General features: G+C 36.7%; 1 protein-coding gene across 5 annotated transcripts in view; it reads left to right on the plus strand.

The window, feature by feature from the left end:
• LOC100883369 (protein turtle homolog B) overlaps nt 1–22,987 on the plus strand; it is a 613,440-nt gene that overhangs the window by 529,840 nt on the left and 60,613 nt on the right. For all 5 annotated transcript variants that reach the window (XM_076536156.1, XM_076536160.1, XM_076536159.1 and 2 more), the window contains 5 exons: nt 5,851–6,054; nt 7,549–7,700; nt 9,989–10,133; nt 16,286–16,416; nt 21,702–21,861. In XM_076536156.1, the coding sequence (XP_076392271.1) occupies nt 5,851–6,054; nt 7,549–7,700; nt 9,989–10,133; nt 16,286–16,416; nt 21,702–21,861 (792 nt within the window). The remainder of the gene's footprint in view (nt 1–5,850; nt 6,055–7,548; nt 7,701–9,988; nt 10,134–16,285; nt 16,417–21,701; nt 21,862–22,987) is intronic.

A 22,987-nucleotide genomic window follows, 5' to 3' on the forward strand; every position in this document is an offset into this window, starting at 1 on the left:
TTAGGGAAAATCAATGAAGTGTGTTAGCAATGTTCATGTTATACGGAACATTAAATGAAACACCCTGTATATTTGTATATTTTGGAGTTGTGAAATGAGACGCCCTGTACATTTACATTTTATGCAGTAGTCGAATGAAGCACCCTGTATGGTTACATACTGTCGACTAATTAAATGAGACACCCTGTACGGTTACATATTATTGAATAGTTAAATGAAACACCCTGTATGGTTACATGTTATTGAATAGATAAATGAGACACCCTGTATGGTCACATATTATTGACTAGTTAAATGAAACACCCTGTATATTTATATATTGTCAACTAGATAAATGAGACACCCTGTATAATTACATATTGTCGACTAGTTAAATGAGACACTCTGTATATTTATATATTGTCAACTAGATAAATCAGACACCCTGTATGGTTACATAATATCGACTAGTTAAATGAGACACCCTGTATATTTATATATTGTCAACTAGATAAATGAGACACCCTGTATGGTTAAATATTATTGACTGGTTAAATGAGACTCCCTGTATATTTATATACTGTCAACTAGTTAAATGAGACACCCTGTATATTTATATATTGTCAACTAGATAAGTGGGACACCCTGTACGGTTACATATTATTGACTGGTTAAATGAAACACCCTGTATATTTATATATTGTCAACTAAATAAATGAGACACCTTGTATGGTTACATATTATTCACTAGTTAAATGAAACACTCTGTATATTTATATATTGTCAACTAGATAAATGAGACACCCTGTATGGTTAAATATTATTGACTGGTTAAATGAGACACCCTGTATATTTATATACTGTCAACTAGATAAATGAAACACCCTGTATATTTATATATTGTCAACTAGATAAATGAGACACCCTGTATGGTTACATATTATTGACTAGTTAAATGAAACACCCTGTATATTTATATATTGTCAACTATATAAATGAGATGCCCTGTATGGTTAAATATTATTGACTGGTTAAATGAGACACCCTGTATATTTATATACTGTCAACTAGATAAATGAAACACCCTGTATATTTATATACTGTCAACTAGATAAATGAAACACCCTGTATATTTATATACTGTCAACTAGATAAATGAAAGACCCTGTATATTTATATATTGCCAACTAGATAAGTAGGACACCCTGTATGGTTACATATTACTGACTAGTTAAATGAAACACCCTGTATATTTATATATTGTCAACTAGATAAGTGAGACACCCTGTACATATTATTGACTAGTTAAATGAAACACTCTGTATACTTCTCTCCTACTTAAACGCTCCTACCTTTTGCAACCCCAAATCATTACTCAAATAATCATAACAATATACACACTATAACTAATAAAACACAGTAATAATAATAACAAATTGTTTCCATAAACACCAAAGAAACAATCAAACCATTCAATCCAGTCATAAAGGAACCGGATAAAATTACCGTTTAAACAATGTCGTTAGAACGTTAAGAACGCTAGGTGGGTTTTTCGGGGATGTTATACAGGCTAATTTAAATTGCAAAGTGTAATTTACAGCGCAATGGAATCATTTAAAAGTGGCGAGACGTAATACCTCCGTGGATGTACCATCTCTTTGAGTAGTAGAACTCGGTACTTAGTCAGACAAGTTGGAGTAGTTAGATGTGCAGTTAGACCAGGTTCTATCTGTTTCAATATTTCCTCCTCTATTTCTTGGCAGAATGTAAATCGTGCATGAATATGAGATCCAGTTTGCGCTCAACCCGACATTCTCAGTCATAAATCTTGCAAAATTAATTATCGGGTTTCGGGATGAAAAACCTTCGGACAACAATTTTAATTTGAATGTATATATTGTTTTTGATGTTATCACTATATTGGTATCGACGTTATACCAATGTTATACCAAAATTAATATCTTTAAACTGTTAGCACAATGTCCGTAATTAATTATTTTAATAGTATTCTTAAATCATTATGTAATACAATGTCTATAATTAAAATTACTACGCCCCGAATTACCACGCGCTGAGTTACCACGCGTGGAAGTACCACGCTCCCAATTACCACGCATCGAATTACCACACACCGAATTACCACGCACCGAGTCACTACGCATCGAGTTACCACGCCCCGAATTACCAAGCGTCGAGAATTACCACGCTCCGAATTATCAAGCGTCGAGAATTACCACGCCCCGAATTACCAAGCGACGAGTTACCACGCACCGAGTTACCACGCGTCGAGTTACCACGCGCTGAATTACCACGCGCCGAATTACCACGCCCCGAATTACCACGTCCCAAATTACCATGCGTCGAGAATTACCACGCTCCGAATTATCAAGCGTCGAGAATTACCACGCCCCTAATTACCAAGCGACGAGTTACCACGCACCGAGTTACCACGCGTCGAGTTATCACGCGCTGAATTACCACGCACCGAATTACCACGCCCCGAATTACCAAGAGTCGAGAATTACCACGCTCCGAATTATCAAGCGTCGAGAATTACCACGCCCCTAATTACCAAGCGACGAGTTACCACGCACCGAGTTACCACGCGTCGAGTTACCACGCGCTGAATTACCACGCACCGAATTACCACGCCCCGAATTACCACGCCCCAAATTACCATGCATCGAGAATTACCACGCTCCGAATTATCAAGCGTCAAGAATTACCACGCCTCGAAGTACCACGCACCGAATTACCACGCCCCGAATTACCACGCGCCGATTTACCACGCCCCAAATTACCAAGCGTCAAAAATTCCTACGCCCCAAATTACCACGCGTCGAATCCTACGCGCTGAAACACCACGTCCCAAATTTTAATCAAAATTGCAACGTATACATCCTTCAAACTAATATTTCACATAGTACATATTATTTTAAACAACAGAGTAATACAATGACTTTTCCAAATCATAAAATCCCAAGAATATCAATAACCAATAATTATAAATAATAATTTTAACGACGATGTGATAATACGAACGAGCGAATGAAGTTTCCATCAACCCAAGAGCCGGAAATCGATCAAGGAACGAAGTATGATTAAAATGAAAATTTAATAGTGTCGTATACCCGGCAAAGGAGATGACGCGGCTTAGTATCGCTTCCGGTTTTCACGCGAACGCGGTAGATCGCGTTTATTCTCGATGTGTCTTCTCCGTTCGTGTCCACTCTCGTTTTATAAGGATCTATAAACCAACCAGCGAAAGAAAGCCAGGGAAGAACGGATTGGACGCTTTGACTCGACACGAAATATCGGCTCGTGAGTAAAATATAGCGTCCGAACGAAATGAGGAACGAGATTTATTAACCGGCTACCTGATGAGTTCCTTCCTTCTCTTTTTTCTTCGCCCATAAAACACGGCTGAAATTTATTTTCCTTTTAATCTGACAAGATAAGGTGCTCTAAAAGAATGTACACGTATGTATTTGATATTTATATTAAAGTTATTAATTATAAACATTGCATATATAAATCTTCATGTAACATACAGTCACGTCGTGTTACTATATTATTTACGAAAAAATGAATTAAATAAAAGATACATTCATAGACGATGTGGAATTGTATTATTATGCACGTGTGTATACGTCGAACTCTTACGCGTCGAGATACCTCTCGTCGACAATTACCACGTCCCAAATTACCACGCGTCGAATAACCACGCCCCCAATTACCACGCGCCGAGTTACCACGCCCCCAGTTACCACGCGCTGAGTTACCACGCCCCGAATTACCAAGCATCGAGTTACCACGCCTCGAATTACCACGCGTCGAGTTACCACGCCCCAAATTACCACGCCCCGAACTACCACGCGCCGAATTACCACGCGTCGAGAATTCCTACGCGCCGAATTACCACGCGTCGAGTTACCACGCGCCGAATTATCACGTGTCAAGAATTCCTACGCGCCAAATTACCACGCGTCGAGAATTCCTACGCGCCGAATTACCACGCGTCGAGAATTCCTACGCGCCGAATTACCACGCGTCGAGTTACCACACCCCCAATTACCACGCGCTGAGTTACCACGCCCCGAATTACCAAGCATCGAGTTACCACGCCCCGAATTACCACGCGTCGAGTTACCACGCCCCAAATTACCACGCCCCGAACTACCACGCGCCGAATTATCACGTGTCAAGAATTCCTACGCGCCGAATTACCACGCGTCGAGAATTCCTATGCGCCGAATTACCACGCGTCGAGAATTCCTACGCGCCGAATTACCACGCGTCGAGTTACCACACCCCCAATTACCACGCGCTGAGTTACCACGCCCCGAATTACCAAGCATCGAGTTACCACGCCCCGAATTACCACGCCCCGAATTACCACGCGTCGAGTTACCACGCCCCGAACTACCACGCGCCGAATTACCACGCGTTGAGTTACCACGCACATATGTAGCATATGTGAAACTATTAATATGAACATTTCTTTAATATTTTTTCCAAGTTAATACTTTATCCAACTAATTTTTCAACATTAACGAATACTCGGATGTAAATTCCCAACCTCAAATTTTAATCTAAGCGAAAAAATGCGCGAAGTAGACTGCAGTTCGTTAATTACGGAGAAGATAATTTTACAGAGCCGCGTAGTATTAATCCATTAATGCTGCTTCCAATATTCATGGGAATTAAGCAAATTAGGAAGGATTAAATGTACTATGAGATAGAATAACGATAAGTTTGCCGCTTAATGTTTCACGTTGACGTATTTTAGCGATGCTTCACTGAATTAATCTGAAGGTGCATGTTCATGAAACATGTGAGAAACATCCTACGGGTTCTCGTCAGAATCGGACACAGCATTCATTGTACGTTGTTTTATTATTTCGGGTGCCTTTTTCAATTCTCCCTGCGATCCCTTGATTGGACCAACACGTGTAAACAAACGGATAGAAAAAGCGAAATATACGAACCTCGGGGATCCGCTGCATCACCGGCAAAAATATCAGACGTAAATTTGAAATTCCTATTTTTAACGCAGCCGTTGATTTCCACCTTTAAATATTTCAATGATCCTCCTTTTTTATCGATAAAATGCCACGCAAATACGTGCATATGTAGATATCTGCGTAGCTTTTTTCTCTACCCTTTTATTCCTGAAAAATTGAATGCACAGAGGTGTATCGTTGATACCGTTTGTTTGTACGGAATGAAACGTTTAAAAAACTTGCACGGTAGAAAAAGTTGTATTTGTAGCTATTATTTGTGGACGATAGAATAAAAATTGCTATGACTGTATAAAATAACTGTTTATCAGGGAACATTTCTTATAAAAACATCATTAAAGTATCACTCTAATTAATATGCTTGATGTGGTGATTATATTAATTGTGAAACACCCTGTATATTCAAGAAAATATATTCCTTGTATATTCCAAGTTCATGAGTTTCATAAAATGAGTTTATGAATACAAATTAAAAATATATATTCAAGAAAGTAATACTTCATCAAAGTTCATCAGTAATTATTATTTATAAGCAATACAAATTGTAATTACTTCAGTCCAAACGTAAACAAAGTCTTCCTTTTAAAAAAAGACATGAAGTTCGTATACCGAATCTTCTCTACAAAAGATGCAAACAACAGGAAAAATTATCACGTAAATAAAGAAGTATTAAAGAAGAGTATATGAACAGTAAAATTGTAAAAACGAAGCTGAAGACTGTAATGGAAGTCGCGATTTATTTTCCGTGTCAGCGAACACGTCACGTTTATGTACCAAATGATTTTCATCTGTTCTTTCAGAAGAAAGCTTCGCTAGAGAGCGTTGTTCATTGTCTGTTTGATTTTACTAGGTCGACCGCAACCTCGAGTGACGTGGTGGCAGGAAAACGCTCTTCTCGACGACACCTACGAAACTGTTGGCACCAAAAGGGTCCGCAACGTGTTGCGATTGGAAAAAGTGGGCCGTGAACATTTGAACGCTGTTTTAACTTGTCAAGCCTCGAACAACAACATGGTGGCACCTATATCGAGTTCCGTTACATTGGACATGAATTGTGAGTAAAAACGAGATTGTAGCTCACTTTTATTTTGCTACATTGCGTTATATTGTAGTGCGTTATCTTGCAACGCTATTGTAATATTGTTTGAATTACGCGTTGGGTTGGTTTTTGGGGAATTGTCATTTGGGGAGTCATTATTTTGTGAATTACTACGCGGGGAAATAGTGTATGATGAGTCATTACTTGGGGGATTAATAAGCGTGGAACTATTACAAGATTCAGTGTTATGCGTTGAATTACTATGCATTGAAAATTACCACGCGTCGAGAATTCCTACGCGCCGAATTACCACGCGTCGAGAATTCCTACGCGCCGAATTACCACGCGTCGAGAATTCCTACGCGCCGAATTACCACGCGTCGAGTTACCACGCCCCCAGCTACCACGCATCGAGTTGCCACGCCCTGAATTACCACGCGTCGAGTTACCACGCCCCCAGCTACCACGCGCCGAGTTGCCACGCCCCGAATTACCACGCGTTGAGTTACCACGCGCCGAGTTGCCACGCGCTGAGTTACCACGCCCCGAATTACCACGCGTCGAGAATTTCTACGCGTCGAATTCCAATGCGCCGAGTTATCATGCATCGAGTCGCCACGCGTCGAATTCTTTCGCGTCGAGGTACCATGCGTCGAGAATTTCTACGCGTCGAATTCCAATGCGCCGAGTTATCATGCACCGAGTCACCACGCGTCGAGAATTACCACGCCCCGAATAACCAAGCGCCGAGTTACCACGCGCCCAGCTACCACGCGCCGAGTTGCCACGCCCCGAATTACCACGCGTCGAGTTACCACGCCCCCAGTTACCACGCGTTGAGTTACCACGCTCCGAATTACCACGCGCTGAGTTATCACGCCCCGAATTACCACGCGTCGAGAATTCCTACGCGCCGAATTACCACGCGTCGAATTCCTACACGCCGAGATACCACGTCCTGAATTACCACGCATCGAATTCCTACGCCCCAAATTACAACGCGTCAAATTCTTACACCGCGAATTACCACGCATCGAATTCTTACACCCCAAATTACCACGCTTCCAATTCCTATCTCCCTAACCACCACGCGTCGGATTATTACCCCCAGAATTAGCACACGTTCAACTACCACATCCTCACACATGAAATCCCCACACACATCGCCACACATCCATCCATACATATACCTCATCACATCAATTTCAAAAGCTTCCCCAATACAACGAGACTCCTCCATCTTCTACCGAGAAGTTCCTCTGAATCGCAAATTCAGTGTCCATACGCAGTATTTAAATAGCTGTCGATGAAACCGAAAATTATTCCGAGGTAAATATTAACGGAGATACTTGAACGATGCGGTTAAAATCGTTTTCACCTCCTCGTTGATTCTGTGGTACCTCAGCTTCGACCAGTTTTCGACGCTTCAAGGTTCCCGCGATGATTTCGCAAACACTGTGGTTGAGGTTCTCTCGGTCGGGAGACTAATGGATAGTACACGTGTTTCAGTGAAGCCATTGTGGGTCCGCATGCAAGGAGAAAACCGTCCATTCAGTGCTGGCACCACGTACGAGATCAGTTGCGAAGTCGTTGGGGCTAGACCGACCCCAAAGATCACATGGTCGAAAGGGAGTACTGTGCTCAGGAACGCTAGACAAACGGTAAACTTTTGTTGTGATTTATGATTGAAAGTTTTGAGAATAGAACACATATTTCGAAAATAATCTTCTTTAGGATTTTAGACTTGGAAGGTGACTCACGTTGGTTTAATACATGCTCGTTTAATACACACTGGTTTAATACATACTAGTTTAATTCTCACGCGATTAATACATACTAGTTTAATTCACACTCGATTAATACATACTTGTTTAATACACACTCGTTTAATGCACGCTCCTTTAATGTACACTCGTTTAACGTACTTTAATGCAATTTTAATAACATATTCTTTAACCAAATCTATATTGTTACAACGTATAAACATAGTAATAGAATAATGGATTTTTTTTTATAAAAAATAAAGCTTGTCATAATATTGTCTAAACTTTCTCCAACATTTAATCGAGTTAAAAATCATGACTAATGAGCATAAAGAGATAAAATAATAGAAAAGAGCATGTAATAATTTCAAATGTTATTAATTCGCTTTGAACTCGAGATAAAATATTATTATGTAGAAAGATACAATCTCGTGGTATCTCGAAGCGAAGGAAATGTTCAATTATTTCACACTCTGCCGGCTCGTTTCCATAATATTTTCCTTCAATAAAGGATTCCATTATCTCGTTGACGTTTCTCGAAAAAGGGACAACAGTCTTTGCCGGAGGAACAGATTCAATCCTGGGGTAGCAAAGTGATTTAATTACGGAGTCGGCAATAAATGTCCTTTTATGTTTGATGGTCCATTTATAGTAGCATATAAATGCAAATGATTGCACGAATAATATTTATAATAATTAATGTTCTTGTAAATTATTTGCAATTTTACTTTTAATAGTATTAAATTGGAAATGGAAACTAGAATAAACTTTCGATGTTTTATGTTTTAAAATCACGATAAAGCCATGATGTAAATTTTATTTCTGGAATTTCTTTATGAACAAAATAAAATTCTGCGATTTAAATAAATTTGTAGGGACAATAAAATTGTTACGGGGTATAAATCTCGTGTTCAGAAATATCAAGTTGGAATAAGATTTAACAATTTTACAGCACATCTAAAAATTGAGTTCCCAAATCCTGCTGCACCAATTCCTAATTCCCCATCTCCTAATTTCCCAAACCTTTATTTCCCCAATTTCTAATTCCCCACCTTCTAATTTCCCAAACCCTTAATTCCCCAATTTCTAATTTCCCAATTTCTAATTTCCCAATTTCTAATTTCCCAATTTCTAATTTCCCAATTTCTAATTCCCCAATTTCTAATTCCCCATCTCCTAATTTCCCAAACTTCTAATTCCCCACCTCCTAATTTCCCAAACTCCTAATTCCCCAAACTCCCAGTTCCCCAATTTCTAATTCCTCACCTCTTAATTTCCCAAACTCCTAATTCCCCAAACTCCCAATTCCCCAATTTCTAATTCTCCACCTCCTAATTTCCCAAATTGCTAATTTCCCAAACTCCTAATTCCTCAAACTCCCAATTCCCCACCTCCTAATTTCCCAAACTCCTAATTCCCCAAACTCCCAATTTCCCAATTTCTAATTCCCCATCTCCTAATTTCCCAAACTTCTAATTCCCCACCTCCTAATTTCCCAAACTCCTAATTCCCCAAACTCCCAGTTCCCCAATTTCTAATTCCTCACTTCTTAATTCCCCAAACTCCCAATTCCCCAATTTCTAATTCTCCACCTCCTAATTTCCCAAATTGCTAATTTCCCAAACTCCTAATTCCTCAAACTCCCAATTCCCCACCTCCTAATTTCCCAAACTCCTAATTCCCCAATTTCTAATTCCCCATCTCCTAATTTCCCACACCCTTAATTTCCCACCTCCTAATTTCCCACACCCTTAATTTCCCACCTCCTAATTTCCCACACCCTTAATTTCCCACCTCCTAATTTCCCAAACCCTTAATTCCCCAATTCCTAATTCCCCACCTCCTAATTTCCCAATTCCTAATGTCCCAACCTCCTAATTTCCCAAATCCCCTAAATCCTAATCTCCCAAATTTCCAAACGATAAAACCATCTCATAAATTTTATTCCTGGAAACAAAATAATGAATGAAATAAAATTTTAAAAATTATATCGCAAATTATTTCGTCCAGACGTTTCCCGTCGCGTAAGTAATCAGATTTCCGAAAAATCGACTTCCGTTCTCGTGTCAGCTCGATTCCGTAAATCAGCCTTTCCCCACGAGGGGGTGTTTGTTTTTTCTACGTCGGGCCCGTGATTACCAAACGGTTCGGTAAACTGTTTTAAATTCATGAAAGCTATCCCGCAGATGAGCCCCGACAACAACGTCACCACGAGCGTTCTCACCTTCGTGCCGAGTATCGAGGATGCCGGCAAGTTCCTATCCTGTCATGGCAGCGTGCCGGATATCCCGGATTCCGAGATGGAGGATGGATGGAAGCTCGACATACACCGTGAGTGTTTTCATGCAAATTTCACCTACGCTGTCTGTCGGTCGAGATTTTTCATTACAATCGCCGTGTCTGCGAAGCGTTATTTACTCGATCGGTACTACACTTTTTGCTTGCCATTGCTGCAAATACTGCTGGATGTACTTCGTGTACGTTTTTATGACGTTTGACGATTATGAGCACTTGGAGAAAGAATTATGGAAGATTTACTTTTTTTATTTTAGGAAATAAATATGGAGGAAAAGCTTTGTAATTATGTTTAATTACTTCTCGAAATTAATTAACATGGAATGGAAGTAAATAATCCTGCAGCACGCCAAGTATCACTTTTGGACGTCACCATCTGCGATTCTGCTCTAATCAAAATATGTTGTAGTCCATGTAAAATTAGGGTGGGTTTAAGTCATCATTTTGCCGGTTTCGAATTTGTTAAAAAATAACAAGCTTTCAAAGTTTGCAATTTTTGCGAAAACAGGCTTCACTTACGAATTTTTTTCTCGGAAACTACTCAACCGATTTAGCTAAATTCTTTTTTCTTTTATTCACGAAGAATTGGGCTATTTTAAAATATTTTTTGTGACCTTGTCCATCTGTTTTATAATAACGAAAAATTTTAAGGAAAACCAGTCAGAAGAAGAACACTAGTTGTGACACACCCTGTATTAATTTATAAACAGGCTTCACTTACGAATTTTTTTCTTAGAAACTACTCAACCGATTTAGCTAAACTCTTTTTCGTTTTATTCACGAAGAATTGGGCTGTTATAAAATATTTTTTGTGACCTTGTCCATCTGTTTTATAATAACGAAAAATTTTAAGGAAAACCAGTCAGAAGAACACTAGTTGTGACACACCCTGTACTAATTTATAAACAGTCTTCACTTACGAATTTTTTTCTCGGAAACTACTCAACCGATTTAGCTAAACTCTTTTTCGTTTTATTCATGAAGGATTGAGCTGTTATAAAATATTTTTTGTGGCTTTGTACATCTGTTTTATAATAACGAAAAATTTTAAGGAAAACCAGTCAGAAGAACACTAGTTGTGACACACCCTGTATTAATTTATAAACAGGCTTCACTTACGAATTTTTTTCTTAGAAACTACTCAACCGATTTAGCTAAACTCTTTTTCGTTTTATTCACAAAGAATTGGGCTATTTTAAAATATTTTTTTTAATTCCATCAATTTGTTATGAAATTTTGAAAAATTTAAACAAATTCTTTTCTTGTGTTTTTTTCAAGGAGTTTATTTTAATGAATTTTTGGTAAATTCAAATATGCTTCACACATTCGAATTTTGAGGTTATGTGACACATATTAGAACGTCAAGAAAAAATGATATTTTATGAACTCTATTAAAAATATTCTAAATGTTATAATATTAAAATGTAATGTCATAATATTAGAGAAGGAAAGAATTGTATTTTATAAATCTTGTCAAAAATATTAAAAATGATAGATAAGCAGCATTCTCAACGTATCAAGCTTTCGTATTTCAAACAAGAAAATGCTTCTCAAGTTTAAAAATAATAATTATACTTAACTGCATCTTGAGATTAATTACATTTTTCAAAAACCTAAAAAATGATCTTAAGACAAGAATTTATTTATTAATTCACACTGAATATTTATTTATGCAAAAGAAGATGTGTCCAGTACTTCAGACAATAAATACAATTTTGAATAGAAATATTCTGCTAAGAAAAAACTATCAAAACAGAACTTGAACAATCTAATTGTTTAATTTAAATGAACTAGTTTGAACTAATTTCCCGGAAGCTCTTCAAAGCGTCTGAAACTCTGAAGATCGTTTATCCTTCTGCGAACGAGTTTTGCGTGAATTATGTTATGAAGCGTGTGAATAGAGGCGTTTGAAAACGGAATTTATGAATTTTGGAGAATTATTAATATCGGAGGAAATAGGAAGCGGAGAGGAGCGCAACGATGCGTGAAATTGAAGCTTAACACCGGGGCGAATTATTGTTTTTCAAGCTCCGAGCTTGAACTTTCGAATCGCGAACTTTATCCTTTCGTAGGGATTTTTTTTCCTCCCCGTCGCAAGTTTTTCCGTTTAATTTTTCGCCGGACCGTTATTCAAATTATGCATCGAAATTTTGTAACCACCGGCAGCGCGTATTTTATTTTTCCTACGAGTTCCAGATTTGAAATTTAAGTTGGTGAATTTTTTTCCCCGTTTTGTTGTTATTCAAATTTCACATCGAAATTGTAACCGCCGCGAGATTCTATTTTGTTGCGAAATTTAAATTCGCGAATTGTGAATTTTTATTTTCTCATTCCACGGTCGTCGTCGAAGTTACTCTTTTTCAGCTGCAAATTTCTCACGGTTAAAAACAAATTTAAATAAATAGAAATCGTACACATTGTTTCGACATCGAAAGACGCGTTTCTTAACGTTAGACGTCGTTCTAATCGCAAAAAGTGGCTCGAGTTCGTTGAAAAGACAGATTGGCACGATTCGTCCGTGCAATTTTTGCCTTCGTTAAGTCGTCCATTTTTCGGATAGTTTCTTTGCCTTGTTTCGCATTGAATAGTCATCCTTCTGTAAATTTCCGCTCCACTAACACCCTCGGCACTTAAGAACCTGACGACAGCACGCTATTCCTCCGATGTGCAATCTTACAGTGGAACAGGCTTCTTGGCAAACAACCAGAACACGCTATAAACTAAACACAAATGCTTGAACCAGAACGATACCGATGCCAAATATTTAATGTAAAATTCCCGTTACGCCGTTCAGTCAGTTTTCTGCAATGTCATTTCTCTCGACAGATCTATTATTAACTGTTTCGGATTTTCACTGCGCATATAATTACTTTTGTTGTTGGTTGATGTGGTGGGAAGAGGACGCTTGCTAAGGGAATGTTCAATAGAGGCACGTTCGATAAGGGAACGTTCGATAATGGACTGCTTAGTAATTGAAGGTTTGACAAGGAAACGTTGGATAGTGGACTGTTTAGTAATGGAGGGTTTGAGAAGGGAACGTTTGATAATGGACTGTTTGGTAAGGGAACGTTTGATAAAGGAACGTTCGATAGGGGCTCGTTCGATAAGGGAACGTTCGATAATGGACTGCTTAGTAATTGAAGGTTTGACAAGGAAACGTTGGATAGTGGACTGTTTAGTAGTGGAGGGTTTGAGAAGGGAACGTTCGATAAAGGAACGTTCGATAGGAGCTCGTTCGATAAGGAAACGTTCGATAATGGACTGCTTAGTAATGGAAGGTTTGATAAGAGAACGTTGCATAATGGACTGCTTGGTAGTGGAAGGTTTGAGAAGGGAACGTTTGATAATAGCACGTTTGATAAGGGAACGTATGATAATGGATTGTTTAGTAATGGAAGGTTTGATAAGGAAACGTTTGATGAAGGAATGTTTAGTTATCGAATATCTGATAAAGAAATGTTCTGCATGAGAACATTTGATTAAGGAACGTTTAATAATAGACCGTTTTATAAAAGAGCGTTTGATAAGTGACTGTTTAATAAAGGAACGTTTCATAAATGACTACTTGATGAAGAACCGTTTGATATAGGTATATTTGATAAGGTAATGTTAGGGAAAGAAATGTTTGATAAAAAACCCTTTAATAAAAGAACGTTTGATAAGTGACTATTTGATGAAGGACCGTTTAATATTAGAATATTTAATAAGATAGAAAAAGAATGTTTGACAAAGGACCCTTTAATAAAGGAAAGTTTGATAAGTGACTGCTTGATAAAGGAACATTCGATAAATGACTATTTGATGAAGGACTGTTTGATATTGTAACGTTTGATAGTTTGATAAGGTAACGTTAGAAAAAAAATGTTTGACAAAAGACCCTTTAATAAAGGAAAGTTTGATAAGTGACTGCTTGATAAAGGAACATTCGATAAATGACTATTTGATGAAGGACTGTTTGATATTGTAACGTTTGATAGTTTGATAAGGTAACGTTAGAAAAAAATGTTTGACAAAGAACCCTTTAATAAAGAAACGTTTGATAAACGACTGTTTGTTAAAGGAACGTTTTATAAGTGACAGTTAGATAAAGCAACATTTGCTTGTAAAATTTACAAAATTAAATGAATCCAGCTTAAAAATTTCTGTAAAAAGAACGTGGTAAAATAACGTTGCCCACGATATTTCACCGTCAGCGTCACCATAGCGGTGATCGATCTCCCGTGGTTGATTTCCTGGTAGGAATTAAAACTCACCTCCGCACCGGTATCAGAAAGGTCGGCTTATTTATCCGCGAGAATTCCGTGGCTGGTATTGGTTTCACGCTCGATCTCCGGCCGGCTATTAGCAAGAAATTCGTTCGTCGGCGGCCGGTACCTCCGTCGACAAGAAGAACGAAGAAAAGGGTAGAACGCGAGAGAAAAAAAAAGTGGAAGAAGAAGAGGAAGAAACGAGCAACGAACGATATCGATTCACGACGTTCGCCAACCGGGTCTTTGCTTATGATTTCTCTCTTTCCCGGTAATACGAGTCCACCGAACAAATCCGATAATTCCCACTCGCGAGACTCGTGGCTGCAATATAACGAGTAAATTTTTCCCTGTTTCTCGTCTATCCCTCTCTCCCTCTATTACTCCGCGCGAAATTACCGGTCGAAGTGGCTAATGAAAAAAACCACGGGCAAGAGCGAGACAGCCAGACCGATAAGTGGCGAAGGAAAAAGAAGAAAACGAGCGGAGAAACCGAGGTTGAGAGTTTCGAGGGTAGTGCGAAGCTGTAGCGAAAAAAAAGAAGGATAAAATGATGAGAATGGTAGGGATAGAAAATGCGAGAGGGATCCAGGAAAGAAAATCGAGAAAACGAGGGAATCTTTAGCCACGGATCGGCATGTACCATTAATTTCCGTGAAGCTGAGCTGATCCCTGCTTCTCTCGCGTCCTTTTGTTCTTCGCTTCCTTTTTTTTCGCCCCGCTCGGAAGAAACTTTTATATTGGACAGTGAAATCACTGCGTTAATCTACAGAGACCGTGGCAGTGATGGGAAATCCGTGTAACACCAACTTTGTTATGGGGCTGATTTAAAGGATTCTGAAATTTGCAATCGTTTTCTATGGCGCGGAAATTCACGGAGAAAAGGGACCATAGATTTTCCGCGCGTGGACGTTTCGCCGTGATTTAGCTTCTTGATCTCCTGTAAAGTGCCGCAGGACGTTGGAGTGCCAGGATTAACAGCGAAAATTGATTTTCTTGTTATCGGACCTGGAAAATATTACAGTAACGCTTGCTTGTTTTCAAAATTCGGGATCATTGTTTGCTCTGTAAACTCGGTTTATTGTACGAATGTACGTAATCTTTATCGTATACAAGCTGCGAGATGGATGAAGTGTACACAATTTTCGGTAGAATATTTTTTATACTTTTATGTACATAATTTTAATTCTTGAACAGTAAACAAACCTCATATTTTATCTGAGTGATTAATACTCGTTCCTTCAGTTTTGCAAATTTGATGCTTGAGAATGCTGCAATTTAATGAGAGTCTGTTGTGAGAGTAACTTTGTAATACATGTAAAATAGTTTCAAATTTTTTATGAAATTTTATGATATTTTTTATGAAATTTTTTATGAAATTTTTTATGAAATTTTGTCTGAAATTTTGTATGAAATTTTTTATGAAATTTTGTATGAAATTTTGTCTGAAATTTTGTCTGAAATTTTGTCTGAAATTTTGTCTGAAATATTATCTGAAATTTTGTCTGAAACTTTGTCTGAAATTTTGTATAAATTTTTTTATGAAATTTTCTCTGAAATTTTGTCTGAAATTTTGTATAAATTTTTTTATGAAATTTTCTCTGAAATTTTGTCTGAAATTTTCTCTGAAACTTTGTCTGAAATTTTGTCTGAAATTTTGTATAAATTTTTTTATGAAATTTTCTCTGAAATTTTCTCTGAAATTTTGTCTGAAATTTTGTATAAATTTTTTTATGAAATTTTCTCTGAAATTTTGTCTGAAATTTTCTCTGAAAATTTGTCTGAAATTTTGTCTGAATTTTTTAAAGAAGTCTTTAAAGAAATTTTTAATGAAATTTTTAACCAAACCTTGCTAGTCCTATTTTCATACAATAACCTATACTTGTAAAAAGAAATATTCAACCGCAAGTATAAATAATGATTATAATTAATAAATTTCAGACGAACCAGTGGTGACACTAGAGCTCGGCAGCAATTTGAATCTGAGCGCGATCCGCGAGGGTATCGACGTGTACTTCGAGTGCAACATCAAATCGAATCCGTGGGTCTACAAGGTCTCCTGGCGGCACAACGTAAGTCCATGCATTCGCGTACACGCACACATGTTGAAAATGTATAACGAATTCATCGTCGCAGTTTCGGAATCAATAATTTAGAAACGGGGACGAAGCTTAATCGAAAGACGAGATAAGCGAACGGGTTGCGCACCTGTGACGCAAAGTTTCCGTTTAAAATTTACATGCTGATACCAGACGACCAGAAACCATCGCGTAAGCGTTCTTCGGCAAACTAATAGCTGTCGTTTACGTCGATAAGAAATTTATCAGCGAGTTTTCGAGTTGTTGATGGAACCCTAAGCTACGTTAACCCCCCTGGAAATTCTCTTATCGATCACTTCGGTATTCGAATTTATTTATTTATGAATTTTGGTACTGGAAAATTCAAACTTCAAATTGGGGATTTACGAAGTCTGAGGTTTACAAATTTGTAGACTCTCAAGGTTCATATTTTGATGGATTCTGAGCTTCGCAGATTGTTAATTTCCCAAACTGATAATTTCCCAAACTTCTAATTTCCCAAATTACTACTTTCCCAATTTTTAATTCCCTACCTCCTAATTCCCCAAATCCCTTATTCCCCAATTCCTAATTTTCCACCTTCTAATTTCCCGAACCCCTAATTCCCCGCCTTCTAATTTCCCACCTTCTAATTTCCCAAACCCCTAATTCCCCAATTTCTAATTTCCCGAACCCCTAATTCTCCGCCTTCTAATTCCCCACCTTCTAATTTCCCGAACTCCTAATTCCCCAATTTCTAATTTCCCGAACCCCTAATTCTCCGCCTTCTAATTCCCCACCTTCTAATTTCCCGAACCCCTAATTTCCAAATTCCTAATTTTCCACCTTCTAATTCCCCACCTTCCAATTTCCCGAACCCCTAATTCCCCACCTTCTAATTTCCCGAACCCCTAATTCCCCAATTTCTAATTTCCCGAACCCCAAATTCCCCGCCTTCTAATTCCCCACCTTCTAATTTCCCGAACCCCTAATTCCCCAATTTCTAATTCCCCACCTTCTAATTTTCCGAACCCCTAATTCCCCATCTTCTAATTTCCCGAACCCCTAATTCCCCAATTCCTAATTCTCCACCTTCTAATTCCCCACCTTCCAATTTCCCGAACCCCTAATTCCTCGCCTTCTAATTCCCCGCTACCTAATTTCCCAAACCCCTAATTCCCCATCTCCTAATTTCCCAAACCCCCAAAATCCCAGTCTCTCAAATTCCCAAATTTTCAAACGTGAAATTTGATCTCCAAAAAAAAAATAAAAACGTTTGAAAGTTTGAGAGTCCATCACAAAGCCCCACTGTCCACAAAAGGCACGTAACGTCAACAACATAACACGAACGCACGCAACAATATGTAAAGCCCGAAGGGTCGGTTTTTCGTTTTGGATAATTTTCCCATGGCTTTTAAGCGAAGCTTTCACGCGTCTGTTTACAGAACAAATTGGCGCAGTTTGATCGTTTAATTTAGAAATACTCTGTACAAACATATCTTACGATGGCATACAAGATATTCTATTGAACGCTGCCAAGGCAAACATCAATTTTACACACGATATGAAATCATCTTTCCCGTGAATTGTCCAAAGACCACCCCCCCGTGAAAAATGATAGAGCGTTCCATTTCCGAAGAAAATACGTGAAATATGTTTTGGATTATAACACGCTAAGTAGGACAGTTTGTAATTCATCAACGATTGACGGAGGATTGAATGCGTCAACATCAAACAGATTAATATTGAATGGGAAACCCGATCATTGGTACAAGTAATAATTAAACATATCCTCGCAGTATGATTGCTGTAGCTTTACATATCGTTCACAAATCTGATCACTTTAGCGAACAATTGACTTCATTTTACATTGTCATACTGTGTTCACGGTAAATCGATATTTGGGAATCACTGCTGGATCTCGTTGTATCTCCATTGGTGGAAATTTTGAAGTGTGAAATATATTTTATTGTAATATTATATCTTTTAATTTAATTTGTACGTACGCATAGTTACATTGCTATACGTAGCACAACATATCGCAATACAGCGATACAATACGTATGCTGCGATAACAAAATGGCGGCTCGTGTCTGCAAGAAAATGGCGGTACATTTGAAACCAATAAAATGATGCAATTAAAATACTTTAACTATTTAATAGGGAAGTTATTAAATTCATTACTAATGCTGTTTTCTTTGTTGCTATTAAATTCGAAAAGTGATGTGCGTCACTGTATGCTGCGACGACAAAATGGCAGCGCGACTCTGCACGAAAATGGCGGTATATTTGAAACCAATAAAGTAATGCAATTAAAATACTTGATAAAATACTTTAACTATTTAATAGGAAAGTTATTAAATTCATTACTAATGCTGTTTTCTTTGTTGCTATTAAATTCGAAATGTGATGTGCGTCACTGTATGCTGCGACGACAAAATGGCAGCGCGACTCTGCACGAAAATGGCGGTATATTTGAAACCAATAAAGTAATGCAATTAAAATACTTGATAAAATACTTTAACTATTTAATAGGAAAGTTATTAAATTCATTACTATTGCTTTTTTCTTTGTTGCTATTAAATTCGAAAAGTGATGTGCGTCACTGTGCTCTGCGATAACAAAATGGCGGCTCGTGTCCTCACAAAAATGGCGGTACACTTGAAACCAATAAAGTAATGCAATTAAAATACTTGATAAAAATACTTTAACTATTTAATAGCAGATTTATTAAATTCATTACTATTGCTTTTTTCTTTGTTGCTATTAAATTCGATATGTGATGTGCGTCACTGTATGCTGCGACAACAAAATGGCAGCGCGACTCTGCACGAAAATGGCGGTACATTTGAATCTATATAATATATTCCGATTAAAATACTTGCTAATTAACATTAATATATTTGTACCTCTATTTAAACGTCTTAACATTTTGATGTATTTATAAATACTTAAATGTATGCACTTTTTGAAATATTTTAATGCAGCACATTAAATAACCGTAGAAACTTCTCATCAATTTTAAAGCTTGAAAATAATAAAAGAGATCCGAGATATTTGTATGAAAATATAATTTTGAGTGAGAAATTGAAGCACGTTGACATAGAAGATTTAGGTGATCGGACGTTAAAGGCTATACATCCGAAAATTGTGAAATGCCCGTAAAAGTGACGGTGGATCCTCGAACCGGTGATCCGGACACGTTTATCGCTCGTTTTATAAGCGTTTTCGTGCCGTGTCTGTAGACGAGCGTCTCAAAGGAATATAATTTCGCGTGGGACGATTACGATCTCGCGAAGGGAAAGGGCAGATTTATTTTAAAAGAAACGCAGACGACGCCGGTCCCTTTTGTGTCGGTATATTGCCCCGAGTTCCATAAATATTTCTTCTCGCGTCTCCGGATCATAATGTCGTTGTAGTCGCGGCTCTTTGTCGATTCTTCGTTTGATTCGAGACGGGACGGGAAGATTTCCGTTGCCGCCAAGTGTATTTCGAGGAAAATTCAAAAGAGCTTTACGAGGCCGTGAAAAAGAAACGGCAAGAGAACGGAAGACATTGTCGAAGGCGTTGAGAAATTGAAAAACTGTCAACGGCCTTCGACCTTCGTTTCCCGGTTTTTTCGCGGAATTTACACGCGAGCCGCCGATCGATCGACGCTTCCCGTCGAATCCACGGGAACATTAATCATCGGGAAATGGGTATACACTTCAAAATTACCTGCCGATATCCCGCGCGAAGAAATAGAGAACGTTGTTACGTGATGGAATTGATACTGAACGACACGCTATACGTTAAGTGATAGCACTCCACGAGCTACCGGAGATACTCTGTGTCATCCTAATTTCACATTTATTTTCTAACTCGGCTTCAATATTTTTCAAATTTTATATTTCGTGAATTGTGAGAAGTTTTTGTATTTACAATTTTCAAAATAATTTTGAATAATTTTAGTGAATATTGAATGTAGTTTCTATTAATTTCAAAATAACTTTACTGAACAAGGAATGTAGCTTCGATTAATTTCAAAATAAAATTTCAAAATAATTTACAATAATTTTATTGAACAGTGAATGTAGTTTCTATTAATTTCAAACTAATTTAAAACAATTTTAGAGAATAGTAAATGTAGCTTCGATTAATTACAAAATAAAATTTCAAAATAATTTACAATAATTTTATTGAACAGTGAATGTAGTTTCTATTAATTACAAAATAATTTAAAACAATTTTAGAGAACAGTGAATATAATTTCTATTAATTTCAAACAAATTTAAAATAATTTTAGAGAACAGTAAATGTAGCTTCGATTAATTTCAAAATAAAATTTCAAAATAATTTGCAATAATTTTAATGAACAGTGAATGTAGTTTCTACTAATTACAAAATAATTTTAAATAATTTTAGAGAACAGTATATGTAGCTTCGATTAATTTCAAACTAGAATTTCAAAATAATTTACAATAATTTTATTAAACAGTGAATGTAGTTTCTACTAATTTCAAAATAATTTTAAATAATTTTAGAGAACAATAAATGTTGCTTCGATTAATTTCAAAATAAAATTTCAAAATAATTTGCAATAATTTTATTAAACAGTGAATGTAGTTTCTATCAATTTCAAAATAATTATAATAATTTTAGAGAACAGTGAATATAATTTCTATTAATTTCAAAATAATTATAATAATTTTAGAAAACAGTGAATATAATTTCTATTAATTTCAAAATAATTTAAAATAATTTTATTGAACAATGAATGTAGTTTCTATTAATTCCAAAATAATTTAAAATAATTTTAGTGAACAGTAAATGTAGCTTCGATTAATTTCAAAATAAAATTTCAAAATAATTTACAATAATTTTATTAAACAGTGAATGTAGCTTCGATTAATTTCAAACTAATTTAAAATAATTTTAAAGAACAGTAAATGTAGCTTCAATTAATTTCAAACTAATTTAAAATAATTTTATTGAACAGTGAATATATTTTCTATTAATTTCAAACCAATTTAAAATAATTTTAGAGACCAATAAATATAGCCCCGATTAATTTGCAACCCTGCAAATCCACCAAATTTTCAAAAACCTAATCCCCAAATCCGAAGTGCTCTTCCCCTCAATGGCGATATAACGAGAGTGCCGACAATAACCTAAATTCATCATCGCATAAATTGATAATAAATAATTGAATCGACGAGTATGAACCTAGAGTGAATATTTATTTGATGAGTAATATCATATTGATCGAGTGATGATGTTTCCGATCGATGACTCTGTATCTTCGATTTTGCACTCCGCAGGGCAATACGTTGTTCCATAATCCGGCTACGGGAACAATAATCAGCAATCAAAGCCTGGTATTGCAAAGCGTGACTCGCAGCAGAGCCGGGATGTATACTTGCATCGGTAGCAATCAGGAAGGCGACGGTGAGAGCAACCCCCTGAATCTGGACATCAAATGTGAGTATATTGGTCGGCTGTTCATTTTCGATCGTAGTCGTAGCGAGATAACATTGATTGCAGGGATTTTATCGCGCGTTATCTGTCTAACCGACGGGAAAATTCGAATAATATTATGAAAATGTTTCCTCCTATTATCGACAATATGGAGCTTAAAATCATTAAATCACGAAGAGTGATGGGAACTAAACGTTATAGTACGCGGTTCATAAATAATTGCTCTGTATCCATATCTCATTAACGGCCTCCATTTAATTGACGTATCATTTCCAGTTTTGATCGGTTTTAATTGATGTATCGTTTAATTATCGGTAATTATCTGACATTTTGAATTTTCGCTTTTGTTCGACGAAATTGTCGTTTCGGAAGGGTTGTTACAATTAGACTATTCCGGGATTCGTTTGAAGACTTATTTAAGGGGGGGCAATACCTTTGGAATCTTAGAAAATTACAAAATTTTTTTTTCTATAAAATGTTAGTTATTATTTAAAATTTGTTAAATGAGATTTAAATAAGGATAGTTTGTTGGAATTATAAAATTAGGTTTGAGAGTTAATATCGAGCTGCTTATCACATTTTACCGGTGTGGAAAACCGGTATTTAAGTCTGACTGTATTCAAAATTTATTAAAATTTATTAAATAAGATTTAGTTTAAATAAGGATAGTTTGTTGGAATTATAAAATTAGGTTTGAGAGTTAATATCGAGCTGCTTATCACATTTTACCGGTGTGGAAAACCGGTATTTAAGTCTGACTGTATTCAAAATTTATTAAAATTTATTTAAAATTTGTTAAATAAGATTTAGTTTAAATAGGAATAGTTTATTGGAATTATGAAATTAGGTTAGAGAGTTAATATCGAGCTGCTTATTACATTTTGCCTGTCTGGAAAACCGATATTTAAGTCTGACTGTATTCAAAATATATTAAAATTTATTTAAAATTTGTTAAATAAGGTTTAGTTTAAATAAGGATAGTCTATCGGAATTATGAAATTAGGTTAGAGAGTTAATATCGAGCTGCTTATCACATTTTACCGGTACGGAAAACTGCATGATTAAATAACAAGATGTATCGAGTATCGATAGTGGAGACTAATAAAGGAATAGAGGAGTAAAAAAATAG

This window comes from Megachile rotundata, chromosome 10, assembly GCF_050947335.1.
Source record: "Megachile rotundata isolate GNS110a chromosome 10, iyMegRotu1, whole genome shotgun sequence".
Lineage (NCBI taxonomy): Eukaryota > Metazoa > Arthropoda > Insecta > Hymenoptera > Megachilidae > Megachile > Megachile rotundata.